The sequence below is a fragment of the Hyposmocoma kahamanoa genome, unplaced genomic scaffold (assembly GCF_003589595.1).
Source record: "Hyposmocoma kahamanoa isolate Upper Pololo Valley unplaced genomic scaffold, ASM358959v1 232, whole genome shotgun sequence".
Classification (NCBI taxonomy): domain Eukaryota; kingdom Metazoa; phylum Arthropoda; class Insecta; order Lepidoptera; family Cosmopterigidae; genus Hyposmocoma; species Hyposmocoma kahamanoa.
Window position 1 is genome coordinate 3608041 of NW_020653750.1, and position 15344 is coordinate 3623384.

At 34.4% G+C, this 15344-nt stretch overlaps 1 protein-coding gene across 2 annotated transcripts in view; it reads right to left on the minus strand.

Moving 5' to 3' along the window:
- Positions 1-231: 231 nt before the first annotated feature.
- LOC113228563 (E3 ubiquitin-protein ligase RBBP6) overlaps positions 232-15344 on the minus strand; it is a 55546-nt gene continuing 40433 nt past the window's right edge. For both annotated transcript variants that reach the window (XM_026461914.1, XM_026461913.1), the window contains one exon: positions 232-3085. In XM_026461914.1, the coding sequence (XP_026317699.1) occupies positions 247-3085 (2839 nt within the window). In that variant the 3' untranslated portion in view covers positions 232-246. The remainder of the gene's footprint in view (positions 3086-15344) is intronic.

The window sequence follows — 15344 nt, forward strand, 5'->3', positions numbered from 1 at the left end:
AAAACTATAAGTAGACTTCAATCCTTTTTTTTATTTAGATATTTTTTAAATTTTCGTACATAGTATCTGAATGCAGAATTTTATAACATCATTTTATCAATCCTCTAAATACATACCTACCTATATTCTAATTAACTTGAAAACCAAGCTTGACGATCCAAAATAAAACTATTATATTATACCTTAATATGTGTGGGTACACTACAAACTTGTTAATTAAAACATTCAATGAACTAACCTAAACACTTACTTATGTTTAGATTTCTTCTTCTTTTTACTGGACTTCTTCTTATGCTTGCGTTTTTTCTTCTTTTTCTTATGGTCGTCGGAACTAGAATCTGATTCGCTCTCACTATCGCTAGCAGCGCGCTTCCTCTTTTTCTTTGCCCGCTTTTTCTTCTTCTTGCGCTTGCGTGCATCTGATGAAGATGAGGAAGACGAAACATCAGAACTAGATGATTCGCTGTCTGAATCAGGCTTCTTTTTCACATTAGTTAAGTCAAGTTTTATAGTGTCAGTTTCTGTGTCATTTTTTTTATCAAGTTTGATTTTTTTTGGCTCTGTTGGACCCATAGGAGAGCGGGATCGGTTCCTCTTTTTCAAAGTTTCGTCTTTTGTTTCGTTTTCTGACTCGACATTTTCATCGTAATCAGGTTCAAAATGCGCTTCATCCAACGTAGATTTCTTTCTTTCACGATCTGTAGTTGAGTGTTTCTCGTCTTTTATATTTTTATCAACACGGAGACGATATTCTGAAGTTTCTTCGTGATGAGGTTTTTCGGGTTTAATAAACTTCTCCGCATCTTTCTTTTTATTATCTTTGCCAGAGTTCCGGATGTTGTGTTTTTCAGGTTTACTGGCTTCCGATGCCACGCGTCTCTCATTTTTAGGAACTTCCTGTCTATTTATATCATCAAGTTTACGGTTTCTATCTTTTTCCAACGTGACTCTGCGATACGGTTGATCCTTTTTCGGAGTTTTAGATCGAGACTTGACACGTTCTACTGTACTGTGAACCACTCGAGGCTCTCTTGGTCTACGAATATCTTCTACTTTGCCGCCTAAACGTTCTTTCACTGATAGCCTAGGTGGTGGTGTTTTGGAATATCGCCGTTTCTTATCATTTATTTCAACAGCTCGTGTTTCAGTTTCAGATAAAGGAACTGTTACCTGGATTGAACTTTTAGGTTGCGGTTCGTCACTGTACAGTTTCGCACGATCGCTGCTTATCTTCTTAATTTCTATTGGTCTCAAAGAATTAATTGCTTTTGCAAATATAGCATTTTCAGCTCGTTTGATTACCTCTGACGTAACTTTACCGCTATCTTCTTCCTCCTCCGGCGACGTGATTTCACCAGGTTCCTTTAATTTTTCCATATTATCGTCTTCAACTTCCCATTTAGATAATTCCGGTAGGATTGCTAACATTTCTTTGTTTTGAGGAGTAGTTTCAAAGTCTACCTTTAAGTCTAATTCATCAGTATTCGCTTGAAGTTCTATTCCATCAAAAGGTTCTTCTTTGGTAAAATGTTCCATATTTTTTTGATCATCAATAGTGTCATTTTCTTCCGTCTTAATATAATTTTGTATGATTTCTTTATCCACAGCTTCAGCAGCTTCATCTCCATATAGGTCATCTTTTGGCTGCTCATCAGACTCTACTTTAGGCGATTCTTCTTTTTTGTGTAAGGTTCTAAGTTCTGTTTCATTCTTTTCAGTATTATCTATGTCATGCTGGTTTAATTGTTGACTATCACTTTCTTTTTCATCTCCTTTTTCTTCCGTTTTTTCTGCATTTTCATCGTCTTTCTTTAAGAAATCTTTGTCTTTTTTGTCCTTTCTATCCCGTTTCTTTTTCTTTTCTTTTTCAGTATCTTTTTCTCTTTTCTTCTTTTTTCTTTCTTTTATCTTTTCTTTCTTTTCTTTTTCTTTGTGTTCCTTGGTTCCATCAGCAGACGATTTATCGCGAACTCTTTCGTCTTTCTTCTCTCTTTTTACATCCCGATCACGTTCACGGGACCTTCCTCGAGATTCACTACGCTTCTTATCTCTTCCATCTCTGCTACGCTTTGGAGAGCCACGTACTTTTTTATCAGGTGTATTTCTATCATAGTCTCTTTCTTTTTCATATTCCCGGTTTTTATCGTAATCGCGGGGCCGATCTTCACGGCCTTCGCGACTCTTTTCGTAACCGGGTCTCTTATCATCACGCGATCTTTCTGCTCTATCCGTAACATCCCTATTGTCATTAAATCGTTCGCGCTCACGACCTCTGTCTCTATGCCTTTCGTGTTCTATATTAGGGTTACGTCTTGAACCACCTCGGCCATGTGAAGTTGGCCTATAACCTGGCCTTACAATTTCTCTATTATTTTCATCTCTATAACCATCACGGTAGTTAGGATCATGATAGTTTGGTGGCACTGGATCCCTCGGATCCGCACTTGGGGGCCTAAACGGTGCACCACCTTCACGAAAGTTATGGGGAGGGTTATCTCGAAAGTTACCATCTCTATACGGATGATTATTCCTATAGGAGTTATCTCGAAATTGACTAGCAGGTCCACCTCTAAATTCACGCGCAGGTCCAGGTGGTCCGTCCCGGTAAGGAAGGGGCGGTCCAGAATCACGATATGGCTGGCCTTCGCGGAATGGCATAGGACCTTGATCGCGATATTGATGACCCGGCCGATAATTATCGCGATAACGAGGCGGTTGATCTCCAACATGAACTGGAATTTCATTTTGTACTGGTGGAATAGGCATATCTCTGTAACCTGGACCTGGGCCTGGGCCTTCAATAAAGGGTGGCCTGTAAGGCTCTCTGTAATTAGGTGCCGGTCCTCGTTCGCGATCCATTGATCCTGGTGCACCGAAAGGCGGCTTCTCAAAAGGAGATGGTTCAAATCCAGGTACAGGAGGCTCAACGCCCGGCGGGACATCTTCAAAGGGAGGTAAACCATCATAGCGACCACGATATCCTGGTGGAGGTTCGCCTTGCATTGGAATATTTCCTAGTGGAGGTATAACTTTTGGCCCCATTGGAGGATATCCAGGAGGAGGTGCATTGCCTCGAGGCCCATACCTGGAAATAAAATAAGAATACTTTACTTCGTCTTATCTCCATGAATGAATCCTCGAGCAGTTAAAAACAATGACAAAGTGGGAAATACAAAAGTAAGGCCATTGGATAAATGAAATTGCCTCATGAATTGAACTGCATTGAAGAATCATGAAAGATCTCTGAACAGAATCCCCAAAATATTGAAAAGTGAACGATAAACAAATCAATGTGTAGCTTACAGTGATTCTCACTCACACAGTCACGGCTATCGCCTCGACACTGCAACTTTATCTAAATCTCATTTAAATATATGAATTCGCTTATATACAGCTTTCGCGTCGCGTAGTGGCAAGGCGCTGTGAGCAACCCCATACAGAGCAATGCTATATGTTAGGTCCGCCCAAGTGGCCGCTACTTTACGAAAAAGGTGCCGCTATCTTCAGTTTTGTAACATTATATGAATTTCATTCCGAAACTTGTTTACCCAACGTTTAACACTATTGTAAATTTCAGAAATTTGAGTATAAATTACCTCCTAATAAAATCTACATTAAAATTAGTCTGTCAAGTGCGTTTGCAGATTTCTACGCTAATGTTTCCGATCGTAATAGCTCGCTTTTTGGTTGAAAACTACTTCACCTTAATTTCGAAGAACTACTTTTAAGTCGATTTCATTTCAATTAGATTAAATTTATATATTTTTTATTGGAGTAAGTATACTTATCAGGTTTATGTTCATTGTTTGTTTCACAGTTTTATTGCTTACCACTAAAAAGGAAGCGAACTGCTTTACTTTACGCAAATCTTGACTGTCAAAAAAGCTAAAGCAAAAGTAACCTTAAGAGTTGAAAACACATTAAGTATTGAAGATTTTTTTTTAATTATCCACCTACAAAGACAAGCATTATACGTCAAACTTCATAGGGCTTTCCAGTAGCTTGATATAAACAAGCCCGAGTCATACATTAATATGATTAAAGTTTATATGCAATAAAATGCCTACATATATATGATATATATGTGTATATATAGATATATATAATTTAGCGAGACATTACATTAATACAATGTAGTCTTTACGTAGGGTACAATATATCACATTTTTCCATGAACCGACGTGGTCACCGATAAAGCTAGAAGGCATCACTGGGAGCAATCGTGCGATCGCGTGCGGCCGCGTTGTTTAGGCCGTTGACTATCACGTAGCCGCAGTAAGAGTGGCGCGTACGCGGCCGCGTGCAAGCGACGACGTCCCATTCACAAAGTGTTTTTAGTGCGAGTGGCATGCACATCAGTGCAACCAAATGGGTTCCAAACCTTATATCCCTGTTTTTTAATAACCTGAATACTCATAATGAAACATACTAGGTACTACGCAGGCAAAATTGTCATTTATTAGAGCATAAAATGAAAATCATAGCATCGATCAAACATAATAGATAATTTTAAAAAACAGGAAGTTTTAAAAAGCATATCAATGGGATTTTATGTATAATTCCCACGTGATGACTGATGTATGTGGCGAAATAATATATTTTAGGGTAGCGACGTGTTAATTTGTAACGATTAAAACTTCCTGCTTTTAGAACACAACACATACAAATGAATAAAATACATAATTATGCACGAAAAATTCGAAAGACTTGTTAATTTGTTAGCATAACAGTGATTAGCAATGGCCTCTATTTTAAATAAAACTGCAGAAAGTAGTAAGTTGATTTGGTATAATTTATTTGATACAGATAAGTACTAATTTATCACAGATTTATATAATATATATGTTTTAACTAAGTTAACACTTTAATATTGCGTATAAACCAATGTAAAAATTATACTAAATAGTAAATTAAAGGACAATTTATGATTTAAAACACTTTATGGTATTTACGGTATCATAAGAAAAGTTGAGGCACAACATTTTAACATTTATTGTATAAAATTAAAAGCTGATAAGTGTTTTATGCAATCGTTGCATAATGAGGGTTCTTAAAGCCGAGTACCGTTGCCGAGTGGCCTAAGTAATAGGTACGAGATTTTAAGACCTTAATTATGTAATGATTGTACACAATACTTTTTCTACGAATAAATAAAATTATGAAACAGAACCATTGACCTACCAACAAATGGACATCGGGTCTAATACAAAAACTACGAAAAAAATGTCCGAACTTAACCTATATAAACGTAATGACATGTAACGAAATATAAAAAACTAAAACATTTAATTTAAATTGTAACGTCATTGCACTACTGCCTAATTTTGCTTGCAACAATTTAAGGGCTCAAAAATACCATATTTGGCTTCGACTGAAAATTACTTGACACAAGAGTAATGGAGTAGCCTTTATCGTAAATATTAATTAATTTTTATATATATTATTACGTCGAATTTTGTACAAATTCACTTAAAGAAATAATAAAGAGTTGGGCAGATACATACATACAAATATTACTACAAATGTGAAAATAAGCGTGTACTGTAAGAAATGTACCGATATTCCAACTAAACGTAAACTCAAATATCCGTAATTCCGAAAACCGATTTATAACAAAACCGTTACGTTTTCAAGTAATTTTGATGCTTCTCACAAAGCCAAAATTAGCTTTTGTTTTGTAATATTCCTAAAAAAATACATTTGACATTATGAAAATTCGAGCTAACGTTGTTTCGGGCAAATGTATTTTCTGACTTCTGATAGGTAATCCCTATCTGTAAAACGAGTACAACAATGTTTTGTTATTTATTGCTAACGTTTAATAAAAAGTCATTTTAAAAATAAGATTAAAATCAACACGACTCTATAGTTTCTTTGTTCCAAATATTTCAATCGCTTACGGTTCGAACAATTGAAAATGACCAAGAAGTTTATAAGCTTCTTGAAATTGACTTGCTTGCTTGCTTCTTTCCATCTTTTGCGCATGCAATGTGTAGAAAAAGGACAGTTAGCTATTTTATTATTTTATGTGCTTTTGTAATTTATATTTACGATTCATAATATAAATTAAATACTATAAAACTGAACAAAATAACACTTTTAAATGAGAACTATGATAACACAATATATTTGTTTAGTGAAAATATGATACAAAATCCTGTTGTAAACTTTACTGCAGTAATTTTTACAAGTTATTATTAAATGGTACTGCATGAGTGACAACCGCGCTGTCAGTCGAACAAACGAAGACTGTTGCGCGATTGACGCTCTGTATGCGATTTTAACGCCCTACAGGCGCGGACACTTTTTAACGCGAACCCGACGTCCATTTATTGATAGGTCAATGAACAGAACCAATATTTTAATGTTTAAGTATTTTGTTAACAATCCATGACAACAAACGCAATTTTTTTAAAACAAATTTTAATCCATCTAATAGGGTAGGTTATGATTCCACCATACAGCCTCTTCGTATATTTAGATGAAAGCCAAACAAACGCTACAAAACAAAAACCAAAGAGATAGAATGGAACTGATCAAGTACCGCATATATTTTACTAATAATTTTTAATCAAAATTTATGGTTCGTTTGTTCGATTACTTTTAGGCCAATTTAAGCAATCAGGAGGCAGTATAGTGGTTTGAGTAGTCTTATTTGATGTTTTTGAAACTTGTATAACGAGTTTCAAAAATATCAAATAAGACTTATAGTTCATGGTACAGTACTACGATACTCATAATAGTTCTGTGTAAAGAACTTTAGTGAAATTTTTCAGCTCAGTAGCGAGTACCATGGACGATAGAATTTTGATTCAGAACTAAAAAGAGCGCCTTAATAATTTTGTTCAATAATAAGGATGTAATATTCCGAAATAAATTATTTGAATTTGAATGGTTTATGAAATTATAATTAACAGATCAAAGTACAGGAGTAGAAAAACTACATTAAGATAGTTTTCACAAGATTTTTTACAACGTTCGTGTTGTCAGTGCAATAAATTAGTATCGTCTGGATTTATGTCAACTCGGGGACAGTCCCGGATCTTGAATTTTTTCGATCATCATCATCATTTCAGCCAGATGGACTATAGCGCTGCTCTTTCTGTGTTAATAAGCCTATTCATTTACAAATATACATACAAGGACGTATAGGACATATATATTATTTGCGAGAGCACAGGATAGGGTATGCAATAAATAATGTAATGAAAAAAATAATGTACTAGACTTAGAGCGTATAGATCGGGAATCGCTATTAGAGTTGTCTCTCAAACAAAACTTTGTTATTTTTTTAGGGGCGGGAGGGTGTACTACAAGCAGGAGGTGCACTCAAATGCTGTTTCGAGTTGTGTCACTTTAGTCTCACACAAACAAAATTCGACAACAGTAGCTTACTTTTACAAATACACAGATAAAACACACATTCATATCATGTCCGTACACAGAATGCGTATAAAAAGAAATCCATTTCAGTGGATTTGCTACAAACGAAAGTTATCGACTTGCAGTGTCGATTATCGCTATAATAAAAGATTGAACATGTCATGTGTGGATAGTGGCGAGTATTAAGTTAAATAAGTATTAGGTTCGAGTACGAATATTATCGAGTGTTAAGGCTTCATCTAAACAACATAGCTAGATGTGACATAAATTATAATTTAAATTATAAACAGATAAAATTCACTAAAAAGAGGACGATTTCTGTAGGCGCGTGTCTAATAAAATTATTTATTAGTATCGGGTGTATTCATACAAAAAAAAGTGCTATGGCAGTTCGGTTCCAAACCATAACTGGTGCACGATGTAATTGTTCCAAGTTATGAATTTGGAAATAATGTTATTTCAACTTTTGACTATTCTATGATCTTGAAATGATTCGTTTGGAGCTGAGGTGCCACAGTAATTATTATTTGTGTCAATGCTTTCGAAGTGATTTTACAAATTTGATTTGTGCCTTGTGAAAATTCATAGCTTTTAACTGTTATATCTTGGAGTAGTTACGGTTAGGAAACGAGCCCATATGTAGTATAGTTAAAATATCGATTTCTTAGGTTTTCACCATTGTTACATATAGAAAATGAAACTATCTAACGGGTTCCATGGTCTCGACTGACGGATGTGCCTTTATTTAATTTTTTGTATTATATTTATACCCCGCATACCAATAAGTTTCAATTGTGCGCAGATTTTCTTTTTCAAATTTATGCCATTTAAATTAAGAACTAAACTATATTTTCTGTCAGCGCTCGACATTTAAGATTTAAATTCAACTCCATGGAGTTGAGAGCGGCATACCACTTACGATTTCAACCATCCAATGTCCAGCTTGACACGTTCTTGACTGTGCATCACCTAACATTTTTATATCGCATCAGCTTTGCAGTGTTCCTGATTTATAAAAAACGAAAACTTTATAGAAAAAAAGTGTAGAAACCGCCACATTGGTTCATTTTAACTACTTTCATAGCCTAATGACACATGGTATACAACTCTAAGTACTAAAGAAAATAACATTTATTCATTTCGCACCTAATAATTTTATCGATAGCGACATTATTGACAACTTGTGTAGCATAGTAAAGGGGTCGGCACGAGTTGTTTTCCAACTTTAAAATGAAATAAAACATTTGCATATGGCTCAAATTGAGATAACATGCGTTCATTTGACGGTCAACGAGTTTGGCTTTTTAAAAAATTGATGCACATAAGCTCATCCTTATAAGCTTCAAGTCGTCCAAGCAATTACTGAGCGGGATAAAATTCAGAGGTAAGCATTTTGTGAGTTAATGCAGCAGCAAATTATTGAGAATCCTGAATTACTGGATAATTTGTTTATGTCGGATGAAGCCCATTTTTGCCTTTCCGGTTACGTGAACAAGCAAAACTTCAAGTACTGGAGCGACACCAACCCGCACGAATTACACCAACACCATTTGCATCCCCAAAAGGTAACAGTTTGGTGCGCAATCGGAGTGAAAGGTGTCATAGGCCCTTATTTTTTCGAAAACGAGCATGGCAACACGGTTACCGTCAATTCGGAAAATTATTCCACTATGGTGAACAACTTCTTTCTTCCGGAATTGGCCAGACGTCAGCTCCAGAACATCTGGTTTCAACAAGACGGGGCAACCCCGCACACAGCCCGAAAAAGTATGGCTGTTCTCAAGGAAGCATTCCCAGGGCGCCTGATTTCCAGGTTCGGGGACATCCACTGGCCCGCAAGGTCACCCGACCTGTCTGTCCCCGACTTTTTCTTGTGGGGATATCTGAAGGAAAGGATCTTTCGTCACCAACTTAACTCTCTGGCCGAATTAAAACAGAAGATTCGTGATGAAATTCAAAACATTTCAAATGAAATGTTAGAAAAAGTGAAAGAAAATTTCATCAAAAGGCTCCAACTTTGCAGAGATGAAAATGGGGGACATCTTGCAGATATTGTTTTCAAAAAATAATTTTAAAAAAGCCAAACTTGTGATCTCAATATTGTTAAGAAAGATTAAAATTTTATCAATAAATAAACTTGTTATTTCATTTTAAACTTGGAAAACAACTCGTGCCGAACCTTTTAGATAGTCCCGTGGGGAAATCCGTTTTTATTTTTTACATCACAAGTGTGTAATACGTCATGATTTGACTTTTGTTAATTGTAAAAACTCTAAGATGTGAACCGAAAGGACCATGTTTAAGCGAAGAATGATTACAATTACGACCTATTAGATCGATAATTCAGTGTTTGCAAAATGTTCGAATGACTCGAAATATTTTCCACGTAATCGATAAATTTAATCAATGTGATCGTCGTGAAAAAAATATGTTGAAATAGGAAACCAGCAATTAATACAAAAAATAGACTTGTATAACGATGCCTTACTTTCTCAAACTCGTCTTTTATAAAGAGTGATTATTCAGGAGGAGGCAAAGCTTTCTATTTATTTGAAATATGAAGGGTGTAAATTTGGATATATTACTATATATATATTACATTTAGGTAAAATTCAGTGTGTGAATATGAAGGAAATGTGATGTGAAATCAACCTGCATAATTTGTATATACAATCTATTTATTGCATTCAGTAACTTTGTGCTTTAAGATATGGAATGTAATTTCTTCCTTGATTAGACAAGATGCAGTAGATCTTTTTTTACAATTCTATATGGCGCAAGACGACATGTTTCCAGGAGCACTTGACTTGACGCGGTGAATTCGATAATGGAAATGGAAAGAAATCGATTCCAAAGTAGTTTTATTGTGGCAACAGGTCATTTTGGGCTCATACTTTGACAAAGGGGACTGCCTATCAATGCCGCCTCCAGTTCTTTAATATGCTCTAAGATACTAGACGTGTCAGTGGTCAAAGTTGAGTTAATGATGAGTAGTGTATTCGTCTGTCAAGTTTGAATTTGCCGCCCGGGGCATAGGCCCGCCTTGACCCCCGGCAGTAACAAAAAAAGGTCCTATCTGAAATTCCACCCTCCATTTCACATAAGTCAGGTACTGTGACATCTCAATTTTTTACGTCGCATGCTATTTTTAACTAATCTCACAAAAAGAAATAGTAAATTTGTTATAAGATACCAAAAAATTCTATTTGTTGAAGTTGTAATTTGAAGTAAAAATTAGAGTATATTAAGTTGATAGAAACAGAAATGATAAAGATAAAAATAAGTTACCTAATAAAGTCTTCATATTTTGATTAATATTTGTTCTTAAATTATTATCCCTAAATCGATTCTCTTTTCATTACATATTATCTCGATATTTAAATCGATAATTTTTCATTCGATTTCACGTGACTATATCCCTATACTTTGAGATGAAATCCAAGTCCAAAAAAAGGATTCGCTCTGGGCATTTTGGAGGGAAAAGTGTCGTTTTTATTTTGACTTTCAATTATTTTGTGAAATCTAGTTTAAAGTGGAATAGAATAGTGCTATCGTGCCTTAATCGAAGATTAAAACGCGAAACTATACGAATCTCGAACTAAAATACCCGTATCGGCCCGTTCTAAGGCATCCCGAGTCAATCCAAGCACGCCGCCTCAAATTGCCTATCCTCTTTGTGGCGGCCATATTTACAGAAACATAATCAAACGAAGACATGGCTCAAAGGAGTTGTATCCAAGCCAAAATTATTAATTAAAAATTCCAAGTCCAAAAACAAACAACTGTCAAAGCAACATCTCATAGAACATCAACCTTTTTCCGGTTCTACTTTTCATACTACGAGTAACAATTAGACGTAATTAAACAAGAAGGATCCAATGCATCCAGTCAATTTCGAGATATGGCAGTTTGAAATGTTTCCCACTCTTGTTTTATTTTCAAAACTTATAATGTCAGACTCCAAAGATATTTATTCATGTTGGATTTTTTTTGCTGATCTAAGAGCTAATTTCTTGATAATTTTGTGGATTGGATCCTTTTTGCTTAACTACGTCCAATTTATAAACGACAACAATACCCTTTTAGGATAAACAACTTTCAAAACTTTTAAAATCATTTTGGGTTGAGTTTTAAAATCATCATCAATTCATAAAATATTTTCAATTGAGAAATTATGACGAAAATATGAGAAAAGTCACGGCCCATAGAAAAGTACTCCATACAAGGCGCAAAAGACACATACCACAGATTTTTTCTTAGATTAGGCACAAATTCTATACTGCCACCGTATAGAACTCCGATCGAACGGCTACCGCACAGGTCTGCCACACAGGGGTTCCGGGTTCGATTCCCGGTTCGGGAGAAATATTTGTATGACCTATAAATATTTTACTCGTGAGTTTGAGTGTAATTTGTGGTGTTCTATGTGCATGTAAATGGCACCCGCGACACAGGGTTTTCCTAGTGCGGAGCTATAAGTGTTAGCGTTATTTATTGTATACCTTGTTTTATTTTCCACAACATTTATTGATTTAAGTTTTTACTCAAGCGAAATAGGATGTAATTACGTATTTTCATGTATAAAACAAAAGGCAATCAGTTTTTTTACTTATTGTTCAAAAACTATTATAAGAAAGTATAAAGCATGTAACTAAGCGACGCATGTACAGCAAGGAGTACATTTGATAAGAACAAACGTCAGAAACCGAATGAACAAAATTGTGACGATGCAGCTCAGTCTGGTAGGCAGGCAAACCGCCGACCTGACATTTTCCATGCCTATTGATTAAAAATAGACTTTTTATTTTTAATATTAATTATAAGTAACATTATTTAATATGGAATAAATTTATTAAATTATTATTCTTCATAAAAAACATTATTTTTAATAAAATATAAAAGTAATAGTATTAAAGCAATAAATTCTTGTTAATAACACTTCTGCTTAAAAGTATATTTTGTGTTTGTGTACCGAATAAATAAAAAAGGCAGCCAAAGGTTGTGTACCTCCGAAACATTGCCAATTTTAAATAGGACGTTTTAAATAAAAATGATGATTGGATAATATTTTGTTTATGTGCACACAATTCAAGAACAATATAAAAAACATCTTTTTTAGACCTTTTTACTTTTCCACTATTCTTAAAATCTTTTTTGTGATGATACCATTACACTATACTTCTTCTATTTCATCTCAGAGTATAGAAACTCCAAATCCCAAACAACACCGTACCCATTCTATGTGAAAAGAACTGTAAATGCCCTTGTTTCTTACGTACCTACTATAAAAATTAAAAAATATCTTTCATAATTAATTTCTCATTTTATATACAGTGGTGGTCACATAATTAAAGACACCCTTGATGTTGACCACATACAACAAATTAAATGATATTTAGAGACCCAAGATAGGTATCAATTCCATTTTAATAGTCATTTTACATACACTGACATCATATATTTTTTTAAATGAGAACAGTATCAAAGTTTAACTAAAAAGAGTTTACATAGTTCCTGTTTCAAATATCATTCAAACTTTTTCGATGCATTAGCTGCTGGCCATCTAATTAAAGACAGTGCGTATTTCGTGTTCTAAACTTGAAATAAAAAATAAAAAAGAGCACTGATTTTTTCTAATATTGAGCGAATTTTCGTGATACGCAAAATCTCACTCAGTTTTAGCCGTGCTCTAAGTGTATTGTGAAATTTAAATTGAAATATTATGGGAAAAAGCAAAAGTTGCGATCCTTCCACAAGGAAGATAATTCTGTTTTTTTATGAAAAAGGATGGTCATATAGGAAAATTGCAGAACACTTGCGATGCCCGAAAGATATGGTAATGAACGCTATCCGGCATTTTAAGAAATTTAACACTACGGAAAATGTGCCTAGGAAACCTAGACCGCGAAAAACAACCCAGCGAGAAGACACAAGAATAGAATTGTTGGCTAAAAAAGACCCTTTCAAAGGATCAGAAGTCATTCGCTTGGAAGTATTTGGTGCAGAGGAATCTAGAGGAGTGTCTGCAAGAACGGTGAGAAGGCGATTATGTGAGGCAAACTTGTTTGGAAGAATTTCTCGGAAGGTACCCCTTTTGAAGAAAGAAAACATCAAAACCAGATTGCTGTTTGCCAAAAAATATGCACATTGGACAGAGCGACAGTGGAAAAATGTGCTTTTTTCTGACGAAACTAAAATAAATATGGTTAACTCTGATGGAAAAGTTTACGTGAGGCGTCCTTCAAAAAAAGAAATGGATCCAAAATACACAAAAAAAAACTGTTAAACATGGAGGGGGTAATATCAAAGTTTGGGGATGTCTTTCTGGTCACGGTGTGGGACCTATTAAAAAAATAGAAGGTAACATGGATAAATTTCAATATAAAAATATTTTAGAAAACACCATGTTACCTTATGCCGAGGATCATTTGCCGGTGATATGGACTTTTCAACATGATAATGATCCCAAACACACTTCAGCAGTGGTCAAAGAATTTCTTAGAAGCCAATCAGTAACAGTTTTGGATTGGCCACCGTATAGTCCTGACATTAACCCGATCGAAAACTTGTGGTCCCGTGTGAAGAAAATGGTTGCAAAAAAAGTACAAGTAACGTGCATCAACTATACACGGCATTTAAAGAGGCATGGGAACAGATTTCGATTGAAACTTGCAATAATTTGATTGCTTCTATGCCGAGGCGGTGTCGGGCCGTCATTGCTGCTAAAGGACATGCGACAAAATATTAACAACGTGCTTTTATTTTCTTATTATACATCTGAAACTAATTTTATACTCAAATTCGTTTTAACATTTGTAATATTTTTTTGGAGTTACATGATTTGTGTGTCTTTAATTAGTTGGCCAAGCTTTTGTATTAGTTTATAACGGTGTAATTAAAGAAACTTAATAAAAATTTAAAATACGACATCTTCGTTCTCTTTATTTCATTTCAAACATTTCACGATACCCGTTAGAATAATTTAAAAAATATTGCAAGCTCCTATTGCATTATAATAAAAAAATATAGGATAAGTAAACTTTGAAAAAATAATATTCTCTAAGTGTCTTTAATTATGTGTCCACCACTGTATGTGTTAAAAAAGAACTTAATTAAAATATCATGTTTTATTGCCTCAACGCCTTGTTTATAACTATGGAAACCGACTTTAAAACCATTGACATATATCTAGATAGACACCACAAGTACAGCAATTTATATGAAAACCAAGCGTGCCACATTTTTTGTACCCACTATGACGTTACAAGAACTATTTAGTGATGGGAAACCTCCTTCCGCTCTAAATCGATTGATTAAATGGAATACGCGTAAATACGGGAATCCCATTCAATTAATCGTTTCTAAATATAATAATTTTCAAGTTTCAAGTATTTGTTGATTACAAGTAGTCGTAATATTAATATAATTATATTATTAATATAATTATATTATTAATATAATTATATATTATTATTAATATAAAGTCCTTTATTTTAGATGTTTTTTAAAAAGCTGATTACTTAAAAAAATTAAGGCTTTAATTTTTATTCGACTTCAAATATTAAAATTATTGTCCTTCCAATAAAATGAGCTTATTCATTAAAGCAACATCTTTGTGTAACAGAAGATCTTATCGATCAACTTGAATAATGAAAACGCAAGTCAATATATGCACTTGCCACTGCCGTAATTAATTGTACTAGATGGTTTTCTGTTATTAATTGATCAAGTTGATGAATGGCAAGACAACTGTAAATGTTACTGCTGACAAAATGTGGTAAAATCTTATTAATCAGAAGGCTTACTTAATGACGGCCTCGCGTGAAATTTTTGTGATTTGTTTATTATTTCTAGGATTTCTAACTCTGCTTATTCTAGATATCTGGACAGCATCTTAGGTGGGTTAAACTAGACCACTTTCGTCCTCGAAAGCAACGAACTCATACGTATGACCAACTCCA